Source organism: Corvus cornix, chromosome 3 (assembly GCF_000738735.6).
Source record: "Corvus cornix cornix isolate S_Up_H32 chromosome 3, ASM73873v5, whole genome shotgun sequence".
Classification (NCBI taxonomy): domain Eukaryota; kingdom Metazoa; phylum Chordata; class Aves; order Passeriformes; family Corvidae; genus Corvus; species Corvus cornix.
In genome coordinates, this window is record NC_047056.1 from 27,077,863 (window position 1) to 27,096,098 (window position 18,236).

General features: G+C 38.1%; 1 protein-coding gene across 2 annotated transcripts in view; it reads left to right on the top strand.

Annotated features, from left to right (window-relative positions):
- The window catches only part of PRKCE (protein kinase C epsilon), a 285,568-nt gene extending 269,326 nt beyond the window's left edge, over window positions 1-16,242 (top strand). The window contains exon 15 of one of the 2 annotated variants that reach the window (XM_010393699.2): window positions 1,938-1,967. In XM_010393699.2, coding sequence (XP_010392001.1) covers window positions 1,938-1,952 — 15 coding nt within the window. In that variant the 3' untranslated portion in view covers window positions 1,953-1,967. Of the gene's footprint in view, window positions 1-1,937; window positions 1,968-13,009 lie in introns of those variants that run through there. The other variant, XM_010393697.3, reaches the window with a different exon arrangement.
- The last annotated feature ends 1,994 nt before the right edge of the window (window positions 16,243-18,236 follow it).

Genomic DNA, 18,236 nt, shown 5'->3' on the forward strand with positions numbered 1-18,236 from the left:
CAGAGGAAGCTCTCAGGCACTGTGCAGCAAGGACAGTCTCACTACAGGCACACACTCCTGTCCTTCCAGACTCAGTTTTCAGTGTCAACCCTTGAAACGTGCATGCAAACAGACAGACTTGCCACTTGCAACTACCCTGTTGTCAGTGTCAGGGTTGGGAAAATTTGAGACACTGTCTAAGATGTCCTGAACAGGAAAAAGCTGAAGAGCTCTCAGCCAGAGGGTAATACAAAGCCTGGTAAAACAGATGTTTGCTATATGTATTTCTTTCTAGCAATTAAGCCAAAGTTTCATCACTAATGGCTTTATCAGTGCCTGTGGCAATCCATTCATAGTGTGGCTTTATGGAGATGAACTGAACAAAATAATCGTATTACAATGATTCACTGTCAACATGCAGCTTTCACAGAACAATGCGTTATTCTAATTTTCTCAATGCATTCATAATTTTTTGGTTTTCCATTCTAAAAGCTCACTTTCCTCAAGAGCATTAAAGACAAAATGAATGAGATAGTCTATTGCAGAATTGTATCTTGCAGTATGGAGCAACAACACCTGCTGTTGGCCTATTCATCTGACTTTCTTCATTTTGCAGCTTTTTCAATTTCTATCGTTACATCACTTAGAATATTTTCTGAATAATTGTAGTTCCTTCTTCAGTTCTGACTCCATAGGGTAGAGAGCTGGTCTAGCAGCTAAAACCAGAGACCCAAGAATTGCAAGATATATAAGTTCTTCCATCAGATTTTCTAGCAACTCATGATGTGGCCAGGCTGCATCACCTAATCTTTTCATGCTTCAGTTTCTCTTCTGTGATAATCACAGGATGCTTGATGCAAAGTTCTGGGCCAGTGAAAAAATATAGCTGTGAAATGCCAAAAAACAAGTGCTAAAGATCAGCCTTTTAAATTGACTGAATGCTTAGGACTTCCCTTGGAAGAGTGTTCTTATGCTACACCAGACCTCAGTGTTAGCAGATTTCATCTCAAATTACACCTCTCTCAGCTCCAGTACCTCTAAGATAATGATAAACCGTTATCAAAGTTCCTCCCCCCTTAGTTATCACTATCTGAGCCACATGGTCTGTGTGCAGTTTCCTCTGTGAACCTGAACTCCCTTGTTAAGTCTTGACTTAAGGATGCCAGCAATGTGTCCGCTTTCAGTTTTGCACTGCAGCAAAGGTTTGAAATAAAATCATTCCCAAATATGAAATTCTAGTCGTAGCCAATGATTGTGGGTTACAACTGGAGTCACTGAGCACCGTGAATTTTCTTTTCCCCCTCCCCTGAATGAGTGAAAAAACTGGCAAAATTTTGGCAATCCTTTGCCTATGACTGAACGAGAAGCTGGATGCCCACAGTGTTTGGAAGCTGGGTAATAAGTAGCAAATACAAATCAGCACCTCTGGAGAGTGCAGCTGGGCTGTTTGCACAGGCAAACAGGCAGAGGCCACACCTGCCCCACGGGTAGGTGCCACACTGAACGGCTCCCAAAAAAAGTCTTCAATTAGAGAGGTGTGTGTTCAAATTGCTGCAGCAACCATCTGCTTACTGTGAAATACGGCTGGAATCCTTAAAGAGGGACCACGTTTCTGGAGAAAACTTTCCAATATGCTAGCCTGAAACATAAGTTCTATAATTGCAGATTCATTTTCATACATGAGGGCTAAGAGGCAAAGATTTTTTTACTTTCTAATGAGGGATTTTTAACCTGGTGTTGGGAAGTCATGATACTGTTTTGGTGGGGGTTCTTTGGCACGCCTCTACTTTTTTGTGACAGTAGATTGTATCGTCATCCATGCAGAATTATGACTTTGCCTTTACGCTGTGGGGAAGAAATCCTGTAAAATGCAGTAATCATTCAATAGCACCAGAAGGAACATAGGAAATTACAGGCCAAGTAAATTTCTTTTTGTATAAATGTTCTCTCTTTTCAAGTTTGCTTCAGTGTGAATGTCCCTCTTTAAGGTAAGGCCTTCAATATGGGGAAAATGTCAAGGTAGGTCCACTTTTAGGCCTAATAACCTTGAGGTGTCCCTTCAGTTTCATAATATATTTCCATTCAGTCATCAGTGCATGGCAATGAGCATTTAGCAGATGGGCACGCAAGGGGCTATACTGCATGCCTTTGCATGAAGTGTTACTGCTTAGACAAAACACTGGGGAGTGATCTTGAGACCTCAGACCCTCATGTACCATTATTATACATTGCCCATTATGTATTTCCCACTTGCTGCAGACATTTCAGGCACAGGAAAACAGTGGGCTTTCTTCTGAGAGTGACACCACGTTGATTAATACTGGTGTACAAAAAAAAGTCTAGAAATGGGGTAGACTGTCTTTGTCAAAATGGTTAACATACATCCTTTAGAAAAACTAAAGAAAAATGGGTGTGGACTTTTGGGACGGACTTTTTATTACTCCAACACCTTTTTTGCATGCTGTCCCTGTCACAGGGTATCAGGAATCAGAGTACTGAATTTCAGATGGTTCCTAGAAGTTACACTTTTCTGCTGCTGGTTTCAGTGTTAACCACGTGGCTGCTGATTGAGAAGCAATGGTTGTTTTCAGGCAATGAAGTTCAGGATCTCAGCTGAGCTTGCTCTAGACAGCTGTGAACAACAAATAGTACCATACTTATGCCCACAGCGTAGCTTAGACCGATCAATCCAGTGGCTGGGCAGGACAGAGAAGTCTGGAATACTCCTGCCTCTTCCCTCAGCAAAGTGAAGGAACTTGGTTTTCAAAGCTTCAACTAGCTTGGCGCTTTGTGCAACCACTAAGTTTGCCCAAGATGTAAGTATATAGCTTTTGAGGAGCCTCTGTGCATCTTAGAGAAGTCACAAGTAAGTGAGCTGGTATTTTTAAGGGATTTCAGTGTTCGGGTTTTTTTGAATGTACAAGGTTTTGTTTTCCCAGAATTTCTCATTCAGTTAGTCTGATTTTGGGGTTTTATTATCTTCAGTGTCAGTGCCTCCAGCAGCTGTTTTTAGATGTGATTACCACAACACTAGAATTACAGAAGTTTGGAAGCTACTTCCCAGCACTGCAGGTTTCCAAATATTTATAAGTTAAACAACTTTTGTTATGCTTCTTTTGATTCTGTGCTGGAGATCCATCAGTATTTGTTTTGTTTTGTTGAGTCCTGGTTTTATAGCACTAAAATATTTTCATACTGGATAACTAAGTCCATTTAACCATCTGTTAAGTGTACATTGTTAAGTGGTGCCCATTGGGATACAGTGATAAGCAACCGGAGTGTACCTGCTTTCCTTTTGGGCTTCCCCAGAAAAACACAAATTCTGTTTCACTTTCTGGCTGCTTTAATATCCAGTGCAATTTTCATAAAGTTGTTTAAACCATTAAGTGAAATAATCTTACCATGTTCACTTACATTCTTATGTACGTTCTTAAGAATTCATACAGAAATATTTTATTTTTATGTTAATGTAGATAATATATAATATTCCTGGGTTGGTCCTGTTTCTGATGGCAATAAAAGCCAGTGGAAAAACCAGGTAATTAAGAAGCAGTAGCATCTGGCTCTTTATCAGAAGGTGGAATTTATCAAGAAAAAGTCAAGATTTGTTGAAGGCTGGCCTTTCATGACTAGTCCCATCCCAGCTGGAGTCCAGTAAACACTGAGTATAAAAAGAGCTTTGGCTTTGGGTTTGTTTCTCGTGCAGAACTTTCTGTACTTGCAGTATGCTGTGCTAATGCAAACGTTAGGTCTTGCTAGGTGTCTTGGGGTGACTTCGTGATGTGTATCCCACATCGCTGCCCCACGCCCAGAAATTAATTCTTGTGCCTTTCTGTGCCTTTAAACTGAGCCTGAGAGGGGGGAGGAAAAACTGAGCAAAACTTCTTCAAAGCAGTTTGCAGCTTGTTCAAGGTCACACAGAGATAGAGACTTTTTTTTCAACTGCGGCAGGAGAGCGAGAGGGAAGGGAAGCAGCCAGCTTGCTTTTCTTTCCAGACAGCTTTTGGCAGGTTTTTTTTCCTCAACTCCTTCTCCTCCATAGAGCTGAAGTTTTGTTTTCCTGGGACTTTGTTTTTTTCCTTTTTTTTTTCTCTGCTGGACTGTTTCAACATCAGAATACATCAGGAGGACTTTCTACCAAGGCCTTGGCCCTGGAGGTGGGCCCACCACCCCATCCCAGCTCCAAGGAGGGAGAGAGAGATCTACGGAAGGACTCTGAATTTTCCCCCAGGTTTCTCTCAGCAGAGCAGGAGGTTTTATTATTTAGCATTATTATCCTTTTCCTGTGTGTTTGTTAAATAAATAGTTTTTATCTCTTTCACTTTCCTTTGAGGAAAATTTATTTTTTCCGAACCTGGTGCGGGAGGGGTGGTTTCAGCCTGCCTTCTCTCAGAGGATATATTTCTAAATTTGGCCAAACTGGAACACTAGGGTGTTCACCCAAAATGGGCAGCAAAGATTTGTCAATGTGTGTGTTCACAGCTCGGCATACTAGTGCAAAACTTCATTCCTTTGGCATATGCACTACTAGGCAGTGGACTGAAGCAGCTGATGTATAGCTACTTACCTGCGGTAGCGGGACAGGGAGGGCATCTGCAAATGGTAAGGAATCCTAGCAGTTCTTTAGCTGCTGCTCTCCTCTTGTTATGCTGCTGTGCTGGTACAAGGGGCTTTGTTACTGTGGAGGCACAGACCTTGTACTGGCCCTCTCAACAGTGTGCTCCAGAAGTCATATGTTTAAATCCTGCGGGATGAAAGGAACACTCAGTCTAGACATTTGCAAAAAACCTTAAGGTCTTGTTCCTTGCATGCCATATTCACGTTTGTGAAGGACCTACAGAACAACAGTTCTCTTGGCTTAATACTGGAGTATGCAAAAGAAGGATCTGAAGACCATGACTGCCCATGGCAGTTTGGAAGACTGTGCTTATATTTGACAAGAACAAGAAGAAAGGGAGATTGAGTTTGTACCATCGTGTCTGCATTAACAGCTCAAATTCCTAGCAAGATAGGGTTCCCACTGTGAAAAAAGCTACGTAAGTGAAAGACAGTCAGGAGATTGTAGGCAATGATAGAGAGAGAGATCACAGCCCACCTGTAGGAGAACAAAAATAGGAAGAAAACTAGATGAATGATGAAGAGAAAATTACTCAAGCTCAATGCAGATCAGTAGCAGAACCAAGAATTAAAGTCATGTCACTACAAACTCTGCTATGTCATACTGTGCTCTTTGAATAAAATTGTGTTCCAAAAAAAGCAGTTACAGTGTCTGTAAGAAAGGTGGAAAGGAGATGTATTGAGATGCAGAAGTAGTAGGCATTCATGCATAGTCCTGCTATGCCTTTTACTTAGCCTATGATTTGTATGTGAGTTAGTTTAAAAAAAAATTTAAAAGACAGCATCTTCAGCTGCTTTCTAAAGTCACATACATCTTTATTTTACTCTGTCTTTGCAAAGCCTTAAAAATAATCATTACACTTCAAAATATAATCTCTAACAATTCAGTAGTCTTAGCAATAAACCATCATTGTGTAGCTTTCTCCATTTGTCTAAGATAAGACCTGCTGTACCATTTTGCTGTATGAAAGCCTGTCATATGCATAATCAAACTAATTAGCTAAGAGCATCAAAGAGCATGAGTTTCCAGAAATGTAGTCTTGCCAAAAAATGTGTAGCATTCCTACTCTATGGCCTGTAATGCACACTATTTTAGTGTGTAACTGAGTCTTGGAGTTTTGCTCCCACTATACGTGTTGCTATTACCTTTCAAGCTGTGATGTGTCTTTGCATCCAGCATCACAATACACATGTTAATGCTCCTTGATAGAGGAAGGCTCAGAATCACAAGATACTACTGTATAATTTCATGTCATCATCAGGAAGGTTTCCCTAATGTGGTACTTTTCTGTAAATAAATGTGTAGGTGACTGTGGGCAGAATAAAACGGTCGAAAATCAGTCAGTCAATATTTATTCAGGATACATAAAGTGGCTTGCAATATTTTATTACAACACTCATCTCTTTACTAACATCACGGTCTCCTTAATTTAGTCCTTGTCTTTGTGATTGCTTAAAGAATGGAAAGTAAAGTAAATCTATTGATCTTTTACAGAATATATCTGGTCAAATGCCTCAGTGCACAGTTAATCTATATTTGGATAACTTTTTCAGTGATTTTGCGGATATCTCCTGGAAGCCACTGAAATTCTAGGAACACGTGCCCTAGACTTACCAACCTACCTCACTTTTCCCTCCTCTTTGCAAGTCAGCTCCATTGTCTGGATAGTCCTTTGTGCCAAAGTGCTAGGGATCAGGAAGACAAAAAGGCTTCTACATATGTATTTGAGGACTCACCAGCAGGTGGTTCAGCACATTGTCACAGATGCACCAGCCCTGATTCCTGTCATTCTGCTGTAACAATGGTTGAAATGCAGCTTCAGGAGAGCACAACTGAAAATGGGCTAATGTCGGATGTTTGCCAGGATGAAAGAGGGAAGGTGACATTGCTGATCATAACCTTAGAGCAGCTGAGGATATCAGTGGAAGCTTGCCAGTATAATGTGAATTAGAGAGACAGACATATAAAATCTGCGCTGCAGAGTAGTTCATAAGGTTTGCAATAGGAATCACATTGTGCAGGTGAAGGGTATTTTCATATGTTCCATTACTTTCTCTTCTTGTCTTTCCTTCCCTCCCCAAGAAGAAATATAAAATTGTTTCTCATGGGGTTAGATCTCTCAAAGAAGCCTACCATAAAGGGAAGATGTAGTGTAGGAATTCAGAAGTTGGCACTCATTCCCTGCAATTGTTTTCACTTTACAAAATGCATGTATTCTACCATAGCACAGCTAACGTGCAGTAGCTCTATGTCACAGCTGAGTCCTAATGGAAGCAAGCTCTGAGAAGGTGGACATGATGGATGTTGAGGGTAAAGGACTAACCACAGATGGAAAGCTGGTGCTGAGCTCCCCTAAAGCTCCTGTGAAATCTATCTCCATCCATGTTCTGCACAGAGATAGCTGTTGTGATGCAGCAACCAGGCTGTGAACAAAGGTTTGCTGTATATATAGCAATCTGCTGTACGTAACTCTAGTGCTGTGTACTCAGGGTGATGAGTATGCCCAAGCCGGGCCATAGAGGACAACAGATTCACAGTGGGACTGCTGGGAAAGGTTCATTGCCCAGGCTGTGAGCACAGGGTGGTTGTCAGGGAACCTGCAGAGCTTTGGTTTTGTTTGCCTTGCTGTTTGTTTTGTGATGGTGGTTTTGGGAGGCTCTGGTTTTGAGGAAGTCTGTGTAAAAGTGAAGTACAAAGGCTGGCATTCTGGCCATGTAGTCATTAAATGTTTATGCCCCTAATTGTTTAGGTTATTCTTCCTTCCTACTTGACCCATTTCACATTCCTAAGAAAGGGAATACCATTTCAGTATAAACATGTTCCAGCTTACTCTATCACCAATGATCCCTTTTTAAAATCCATCATTTTGTGAATTAGTTTGGTGCTTATTAAATATCTGTGTACTTCCATAACAGAGTAAAATATGGACTGCATAGGTTGAGATGCTTTTCAAATACTGTTTCACTATCTATTAACATCTTTCTAGAGTGGCGGGTTTCCCACTGCTTTCACTTAATGTGGTGTCCTTTACACCTGATGAAAGCATAATCTAGGAGAATGAAATCTCACCTTCTGCTTGGAAGTAATGAATGTTGGTATACTTGTAAGAGCTACTTGGCTTCAAAAGCCTTTTTATCATCATAAACTTCAGTTGAATATACTACAGCTCATGGCAGATGTGTTGCCACTCTCCCATGTGTGACTAGAGCAATTAACATGCTGAGAAAATTTAATAACTTATAAAGTTATTTTGATAACATGTCTTTTTTATCTTCTGAAATAAGACAAGCTAGGAAATACATCTAATACAGATACAGATTCTCAGGACATTCAAATACTGTGAAGAGGCATTCTGAGGATAAACTGAAAGACAGGCCTGAAGTGTCATGCTTCTTAGCCCATTTCCTTCAAAATAATAATACTGAATTTATATATATATATATATAGCATGAGTTATGTGCAAAAGTGAGTGCTCATTATAGTTGGTCTCAAATATTTAGAAACTACTACAAAAAGAGATCCAAACAGTGGTGCAAAGTGATCTCTGCCTGTGCTGTGGTTTTTGTTATCATAATAAGAAAAGGTGAATGAGAGGACAGTGACATGTGAGGTTAGCCACATAACCTTGTGCTTCAAACCCACTGGTTTGGTGTCTGAGTTTCCATTTGTCTTGATAATCTGAAAATCTTATCAGTGATAAGGTATATACAAAATGTTTGAACTCTTATCATCCTGATCTAAGAATTTCTTCTTGATGATACTGTGTCAAACAAGGGCATCATTTATTTCTTACTGAAGCAAAATTCTGGATACAATTAAGTGATACCACGTAATACATATGAGAAGGTGTGACTCTTGCTGCATCTCCTGTTCCTACTGCCCTGTGCCTCTGGAGCTGCACACCAAAAGCTGCAGCAGCCTCTTGTAGTTATATTTAAACAGCATATTGTGAATCTGTAGGACAATCAGACTAAAACACCAAACCCAGTCTTTGTGGCAGTGTTGTTTCCTAGGTACTACCCCCATCTGTTTTTTACCTTCCCTAAGTAGCCTTTGAAGCTGCTGGACAACGCCAGCCCAGTTATGGGAGCCGTTGAGCTTACAATGGACTTGAAAGAGTTTCAGTGATTTTCTGCAAATTAAATGAAAATAAGTAACAGATTAAAGAGAGAGACTTCTTAATGTCTCCAAACTGGAGAATTAATTTAATCTTTGTTAGGCAGAAGAGAGTCCACTGAGCCTCTTGGTCTCATGACACAGCTGATGAGATGTCCAAGCTTTGCTGAGTTCTCTGTTTTGGAACCCTCTGTCACATGCCTTCTTGCAAGGATTTCTGTGGCTTTTCAATACCAAAGGCTCCCATCATTCACATTTGGTTCATGTAGTTAATGGAAGGAATGGCAAGTTTTAACTTTCTGCATGTATTTTCAGTGATAAGATCATCAATTTCTTTTTTGCCTGTTGAAATTCGTATAAAGTCATTTAATTATCACTGACAGACAAGGTTGGTAATCCTTAACAATGCAAAGCTTAATAAGCAGATTTTAGAGGGGTTTTCTTAAGCTTGAGTTTGTGACTGCAGGTAGAAAATGAATGTTTTATTGAAACGGCGCTGAAAACAAAAACAGTTCAGAAAACCACTGTTTAATGTGTGCTTATTAACAGCATCTTTTAGTAAATATGTGAAGAAATATGAGGGCGGAAAAAAGCATTTTGACTCAAAAAACCCAATAACTCTTTGTCCAAAGTTGTACAGGCCAACTACAAAAGCTGATTAAATGGTGTTTTGTGAAGAGATAGTCTTTTATAGTTTCTGATATCTTTATCTCTTTGAATAGAATAAAACATGATTTTGACTTAAAAATTGTCATCCTCAATGGGTAGTAGTCATATGGGTTTCTTAGTTCAAGGATGTAGCCCAAGTGTTACATCTGATCAGATCACGTCTCCTGAGTCACACTAGGTCACTGCTCAGACAGGAGACCCAGGAAGCATTCACACTGCTGGGAAGAAGAAAGACAAAAGATCAAGTGGCCAGCACATGTCCCACCTGCAAGAGGTAGTCACTATTCCTTCTCACTGCCAGAGGTATTCTGCTGGTGGAACAGCCATCTGTCTGATGAGATTTGGAACTGGAATGATGTCATTTTTGGTCGTTGCCATTGGCACTGCTGCTGCTGTTTGTCAGATGGACAGGGGCTCTGCCCACACGCTGCCTGCAGGAGAGCAGCTTCAGTGCAGTGTGGAATTTGGCACCTGCTGTTGGAAGCTCTTGGGTAGCTGCTGTGCCCCTGCTCTCGTGTAGCTGAAGACAAGATGCTTGGGTAGTCTAGAGAGAAAGAAAGGAGCATCTGAAACCTGATGGAATTTATGTGTGTTTGGCAAGACAGCTGTAGTTTTGCATGTTTTTCTTTCCTAGTACTGTAGTTTCCTCTGTCATCTGAAATTGAAAAGTCTTACCTGGAAAAACGTTTGAAAAGTTTAAAATAATGTGTCCCAGAGTCTTAGGAGCTGCAGGCTAAATAAACAGAATCCCACCCATTTAATTACTGCATTTTAAATTATGCATTTAGCAGCCAATCTAAACATTTTTCCTTTTATCTTCATTATTTTTTTATGTTCAGAGTTGGATAATAGCTGCACTCTGTTCCTTTCATATATTCTCCTTACCTTGCAGATCTTCCTTCTTTTCTCAGCTTCTCTGCTAGGAGACAGGCACAGTCCTTCACACCTTCATCCTGAGCCCTCATGATGCAACAGTGTGTTGGTTCATGCTCTTGGCCTACAGAGTATTCACAGTGCAAGTACATTAAAATAGCGATATTAGCAGAAATGTGGCCAGACCTGTTTTGTCTTAGCAAATGGAGCCTTGCAAAATAGTCATAGCTTCAGGAGGAAAGTGCCTAAGTTTCTAAGGAGGGTTTCTCAAATAAATCTTTCTGTTGAAAAGAAGCACTTGTTATGAACTCTACCTTTGGTCTTGTATGGCTTAATCCACTTGCTTTTGTTCCCTGTTTAATCTCACTTCATCAGTTGGTTAGTTAGACCTCTTAGCATATCCTTGCAATCATAGATAGCTCCATGCTTGTCCTGTTAATAAATTGGGTGATTTACGTCTATGCTGCCAAAACTACATGGAATTGTTTATAAATCAGAGAAAGTAAAAACTTGTATTTCCTCCTTTGGTTTCAAAGTCATATTTTAAGACACAGTAGGCTTTTAAATCTAAGCAAATATCTTTGGTTATTGTTTCAGAAGTGTTTGGGATTCTCTACTGGCAGCACAACTATTTTTAATCAGTAGGATTTACATGCACCAATGTTAGGACCCTTTTTTAGATGCACTCTTCTGCGCTCTTTTTTGTCTACCGCCTTCACAAGTCTTAGTGATTTCTGGAATAAGTAGCTATTGGAAATTAATTGCCCCTGATAGGCTTTGATGAATTTGTCATTTTACTGTTTTAACTTAAACAAGTTTTCACAAATGTGTTCAATATGAAAACCTGAACATAATATCGATTGTTTTCAGCTACTCCAGAGCTTATTTGTCCTTGATAGCTAGTGGTTAAAAGTGTGAGTGTAGTCATATTTCTTTTGCATATAACTACAATTCTGAATTTGAATTCTACTTTTTGCAAATACTCACTTAGATTCTTCTGCTTTAGTGAGTATTCCTGTGGCAAATTCATTGTGTGAAAATACCATGGTAGGACATGGAGAACAAGAAGAATGTAGACGCAGTTGCAATGTAATGCTTTTAAAAAATGAGATGAAATTTCATTCTTATTTTTCAGGTTTTGCCCAAATTACTTGGAAAAAACCTCAAAAAGTCCAAAGCCAGGTCCCTCATGCCTTACGCAATTCAAAGTTATATGAGTCACGTACATTTCATGTCTGGTCTTTATGTACAAAGTAAATATTTCAAATGTAAACAATATAAGCATATATATATATGTTTGTTAAGTCCATATCCCTTTCCTTTTAATGGAATTCTGTAGATAGAGGTTGTGGATTTTTGTTTGTCTGCACTTAGAAAGTACTTGGTTTACAAGTGACAGTCTCTTGTGTTTACATAGACCCTTTTTTCCCCTGTATCTATAAAGTTCTTACAGTGTGGGTGAAGGTTGCTATGACTGTTCTACAATTTTGAGAAAGAAAACTGTTTAGTGTCTCAGTAGAGCTGATGAACAAAATACATTTTTAAATTTATATGTTATAGACAAGTTTACCTACACCAAAAGGGGGTACATATCCCCTTTGGAATATGTTAATGTACTTTATGATGTATGACTTTGTCATTTTATCATTTTACTTTGCAAGTCAAATAGCTCTTCTATTTCCAGTATCATTTAATCCCAGACATGGGCAGGAGAAACACACAGTTCATTTTCAATGTGTCAGTGTGCCTCCATTAAGGATCACCCAGGTAATTACTAGATTCCGTGACACAAAGAGAAAAGAGACAGCATAAAGAAAAATGTTTGTTCCAATTCCCTGAACCTGAAATATGCTGCTAACATGGAAAATGTGAATACTGCAAGTTCAAAGGAATGAGCGTGGAGAGCATTTTCCACTGTAGCCTAGAGTGTTTTTTTCATGTAAATGGTCACAGATAGTCATTGTCATGAGTGGCCTGAGGACAGCAAATCAGCCTCCCCAAGACTGTCTCCGTAAATACCTCTCATCCCAGAACATGCACAGTTGCACTTTGTTGGCCCAACTATGCTGAAGGAGTGAGGTGCTTTAGACTTTAGTGGGAAAATCCTGATGCCATCAAAATAAAGAAGAGTTCTGAGGTAGATTTCTCTGGAGACAGAATTTCACATTTTGCATGGTGCTCTCACTTACATTTGGCTGCATTAGGAAATCTGAGTTGCCAATGTTGAGCTTAAGGATTTTGGATTGAGAGCTGTTGCAAGCTTTACCTGAGATTTTTAAACCTGAGTGTAGCCTGATATAAAGAAATGGTTTACTTAGAGTTGAAACACTAGGCTGTGTTTGGGGGAAATCATTTAAATCAGTTCACTCTGACTCTGAAATGAGGTATGACTATGTTCAAATCTAAGAGGAAACAACCATACCACCTTCTATGCCAAAGCCTTTTTAAAACTAGTCCTAATCTCAGCTTCCTGCTTTATCATCATACTGCTATTCCTTCGCCTGTCAGAGACCTGCGCGTCTCTGGGAATTCATTTACAGTATTGCTTCTGTGGCCTCTCCTGAACTCATTTATATTTCTTGCTCCTGTAGCTTCTCTCATATGTCTGTTATTATTTGTGTGAAGTAGCTCCTCTTTTATTTCAATCATTCCAGAAAATTCAGCCTTTCAAGGGGGGGGATGGAGAGGAGGGAGAGCACCTTTTATTTTATTGTGCTGTTTTACCATTCACCTTATTTATATTTTTCTTCTCAGAAAACCAAAAGGGATGTAAATAACTTTGATCAAGACTTTACACGAGAAGAACCAGTATTAACACTAGTGGATGAGACAATTATAAAACAAATCAATCAAGAAGAATTTAAAGGGTTCTCTTATTTTGGAGAAGAGCTACTGCCATAGACAACGTTAGGCTGACAGATGAATGATGCTGCAAGAAGTGATTCTGAAGAGATCATCAAATTACTGAGACTCAGTAGATCAAGAACTACTTCTTTTACCCTGAGCCCATATCCCCAGTTAAAGTATATATTTATTGTTTTTTTCCTTTAATCTTCTGACCTGAAAGCACTCTTAATTTCTGTCTCACAAAGCAATGCAAAATAATTTTGTATCAGAAATTGTGGATGTAACACACTGCCGTATATTTGCAACTTTTGTTTTATTCCTAAGAATAGGAATTCCCAGAGGACAAAATCACATCTTTTCCATAGAAAATGAAGATATGCTATTAAAAGCAATTTAGCAGACCACATTCTGTAATCATCATATATAATTAAGCTAAGAAGGTGAGAACTGTTTCTTCTGCACTGGTGGTTATGGTGAGATCTGTACTCAGATGCCCTTTGGAAAGCAAAGTCTGCCTTCGTGGAGGTGTAATCCTCGATTATTAATTTATTGTGGAGAGGTACAAGCCATAAAGTTGTCCAGAAAAAGAAGCACATCAATTAAGGCTTTCAGTGAAGTTCATCATACAATGTACAGGAAGCTCTTAGGAATAAGAGACGCAAAGATAACTGAAATTTTATTTAAAGCAAGAAGTAGATACTACATGGATAGATATTAAAGGGCTAAAGAATAAAAAGCCTCCAGTACTTTAACTCAGCTATATATGACCATTTTACTGTTTTTCAGATAATTTGGTGTACTATCCATGTTACCAAATTTAATATCCTTTCAAATGAACCATTAATGTGATGGCAAGCTTGCAGATGTTTACAGTTAATTTTGCATAAAAAATTAATTATAAACATTCTAAATTTGCCTTTTTCCATTGTAGCTAAGTTGATAAATAATTTCTTATTTATATTTATTTTCTCAGCAGTGTGTTACTTTTGCACACTTTTACAAAACCATAATACTACTGTGTTTGTTGGGTTTTATGTTTAAAATCTAAAGAGAAATCTGCTTTTAGAAGACACAAAATAAGGCTACACATGCGTTATGTGGAAATGTGTTGAAAAACTGAAGATCAAACATTCACAAACTGACATTATTGAAAGTTGTAAATTGATATTTTTTTTGTGTATGAATTGAAATGGTAACTCATGTGGACAATATTACTAATGTGAAGTTACCTCCTGTAGATACGCTAACAGTGTTATGTACTTATATTTCCAGGAGTACCCTGTGGTTTGGTTTTGGTTTTGATTTTTTGGGGGTTTTTTTCTGATTTTTTTTTTTTTTGTGTACATGTATCGCTGAGGTCATTTTATTATATATTTTACTGGACTGAGTGAGCGGTCATTGGAATCCATTTTAATTGTTGCACATGGATTTCCAGCTGCACAAAAATATATATACTTGTGATTGGCAAAGTGGCACTAAAGAAGCTTTTTTGCCTTTTGTACAGGTGAGATTTTGTATATAGTGTTTGCTGCAAGGCCTGTGGAATTCATTGAATATAGAGGTATCAACTGCTGCATGTTCAGGCATACTATTAAAATGTTAGTCTATGAAAGAATAATTATAATAATGTCCATGTGCAATACTCTTGTATGTGTATTGGTTCAAGTTACTGTCAGAAAGATGAGGTTTTTGTTATAAAAGATGTAGACATATATTAAGCTATACTAAATCTCTTGTATACTTCTCTTCAACTCTATTATGACATGATAGAGCTCGGAAAGAGAAAGGAATGTTACAAATCGTGGTGGACAAAGTGTGAATCATTGGCTTTAAGAGAGATAATCTCGGTCTCAAGCAGATGAGTTAGTTTGTGTCAGTTTTGCGTCTGGCTGCTCATGGCCTGTTACTGATGACACCATTCAGTTCCATTTTGTTTTGTTTTTAAAACTCAGGTGTAATTATTATATATATTCTTATGATTATTTCAAAATATTAAATATTATGATATATCAATTAATGTGTTGTCTGGCCTACAAGTGTAATAAGGATCAAGCCTTTAGTTTAATTTAATTTATCTTCAGTAATCTTTTGTACTGGGAAAAGACTAGCTTCTGGAGCTGAGTACCAGCACAGAAACATCTTAATGATCGCATCATCTCAGTGTTTAAATTTCTTTCTCTCTTAGAAATATATTGTAGAACTGCCCATCAATTTGTGTCTCGCCACTGGCTCTGTTTATTTCTCATCACGGTTAGCTTTTGACATCCAGGCAAGAACTGATCACAATGCTAAGGCATTCTCTTCCATGGGTGAGTAGACTGCTAGGAAGGCAAGTTATGGGATCGTGCACTACTGTTTGTCCAACAAGGGGCCTTTACAAAGAACTCTGAACATTTATTTTGAAGGAATAAAAGCATCCCATAAAGCTATTGTGCACAAGCTACGTAGTCTGTATTCCCCTTTCTAACGTGAAGATAATTAGCAAATGTTCATATTTGAAGAGGCCTCAGTGCCTGCAGTGTTGGGTAGGATGCTAAGAGAAAAGTGAAGGAGATAGAACTATTGCATGGGCAGATATTTCTTCAGTATAAATAGTTAGATCCTCTGCCTTGGGTTTACATCAGAAGGTCTGGTCTGTCTGTTACCTTGAACATTTTTTAAAGATAACTCTTAAAAAAGGACATTCTGTTACATTTCTGCCTGTTCTGTAGAATTTTTCTGTTCCTTCTTTGTAAATTGAGTGCAAAATGCCAAAATTGTTGTTAATAATAATAATTATAAAGAACCCATTGTTTCTTGATTTTTCTCCCAAACAGACTTTAAAAATGGAAATACATTTTTCTCCATAGGGTGAAAAACAATTCTCTCCAAAAAGGCTTAAAAATTACCTCTTTTTAAATTATGTGCAGAATAGTTCTGGCTAAATATAAAATGTATTCAGTTGGGGGGGTAAGGGTTTTTTTTTATTGTGAGGATTTATTTGTACAGAATTTTTTTCTTATGGATGTAATTTGAATCTCTTGCCATTCATTAGTGTTATTTCATCGTAAACATTATTACTGTGCCAAATGTACTGTATTCAAAAGGATGTGAATGTGTATTGTTTCGGAACCTAATAAATACAATGATGTTAAATCTTATTTTCTTCCCCAAAGTTTTCCTGAGTATTTCCTAATGAGGAAGAAAGAAAGATGAAGGATGAATATTTTTCCTGTTACGTGTTGTACAAAATCTCGCGAGCTTGTCTTTTAGGAGTGGACGTTTTGCAAAGGAAGGATTTGCTAACAAGAGCCTCGCCTGTGAAGCACTAAACACTCCAAGAAAAACACAGGTAACAGTGTGTGATCACTATTATTCTTGGGTAGTACAACATTTACCTCAAAAACACCATGCAGGTGAGTTTACATACTTTTTCTGCTTACTGGCTACATAATGGTCACTGAGTTCTGACTGATCACAGCATTCTGCTTAGCTGCATTGTTAAAACTCATTTCAGTAGGGCACTTTGAGTACAAACACATTGGACTGCTTTAGTCTCTCATTGGATTGAATAGAGGAATTAATAGTATGCATAAATTTAGCTAAGGGTCATAGAGCTTATTAAATTATTTATTTAGCTTAATATGTCAATATGACTTTGACTGAAATTTGAAATATTTCATCATATTTCAATTTGCACCTTAAATATTTTCCAATTCCATGATCTAAAATTCTCAACTTCAGTTTCAGTAGATCAGCTATCAGCATACTCTTGCAGTAAATCCAGTTAACAATCTCCAGTTAGTATCCCTGCATAGTAGGTATACTGAGGAGCTTTAAAAAAATTTGAAATTTTATATTGTGTTTTCTGTTCAAATTGTACCTTTTGCATAAACCTCCGCTTTTTTTCTTTAGGCTGAGTCTTCTCAAAGCCACTGAATGTGTTTGGTGCCTATGAGCATGTTCCAATTCCTGTGTGTTGACAGCATTAGCATAATCTTTGTCACACAGACTTTACCAGTTAAATAACCATGTAACTTTGATTTTCTGGCTGTGTGTTGCAGCCTTACAAGCATATGAAGTCTTAACTTCATCTCACAAACAATAAGCGTCACTGGTCTCTAAACAGATCAATTCATATCATGTTTTCTTGTAATGCTGTAAAACTGATGAACAGTTTTAGTCCTTGTTGATGGTCTGCAGAATTTGGGAAAACAACAGTTTTTTGAAGAGGAATGAGTTGCAGTCTCATTGGCTATCCATGCTGTAAATGTGGTACTAAATGTTCAGGAAGAGAGTCTCAGCAAGTATCTGTCTGCCTCTGTGGCCTTCCAGAGACAGGAGCTGTTAGATCATTTTAAAATCAAAAAGACTTTTAGCCTCCTAGTAGACTAGTTAGTTACATGATGAAATCAATAGGAAACTTTCTTTTGATTAATTTTGATAATCAGTTTTGAACAATGTCAACCTCTGGCATGCAAAACATTCTGTGGGAAAGAGCTACAGAGTTCAACAGTTATGTTAAAAATTACCTCTCTGTTTATTCTGACCCAATCATAATTCCATTTTATGCTGCCTGGGTCTTTCTTTGAAAGGGGATAAACCATTTTTTGCTATACACCTTTTTTTATGCCACTCCAGTTTTATAGGTCACTCATACATCCTTCCTCAGCCATTTCTTTTTCAGACTGAAAATTCTTGCCCTGTCTGTCAAAAGGCTTCATAAAGACATATTTTTGGTCATCTGTATCAATTCACTGAATCTTTTCTAGTTCTCCTGTATCTCTTCTGAAGACAGGGAGTAGAATTACATGTAATATTCAGTATGTGGATGCAGTGTGGATTGTTACAATGACTACTGTGTTCTAGTTTGTTTTCTGGTACATTTTTACATTTTCTTTTCTTAATCCAAGTTTGTTCTCAATTATTTCACAGGCTGTCCCAGATTAGTGTCAGTTGTAAATCTAATGTGCATGCTTTCTGTCTGATCATCCAATCGTAATCAAAACAGGTCTGTCCAGGACACAATGAAAATATGTAAAATAGGAATTCAACAAGTTGCAAAATGCTCCTTGGTGCAGGCTTCCATTTGAGCAGTAAACCTTTGATGTCACCTTCTCAGTATGGTTTTCCTGCTGTTCTTATACCCCCTATA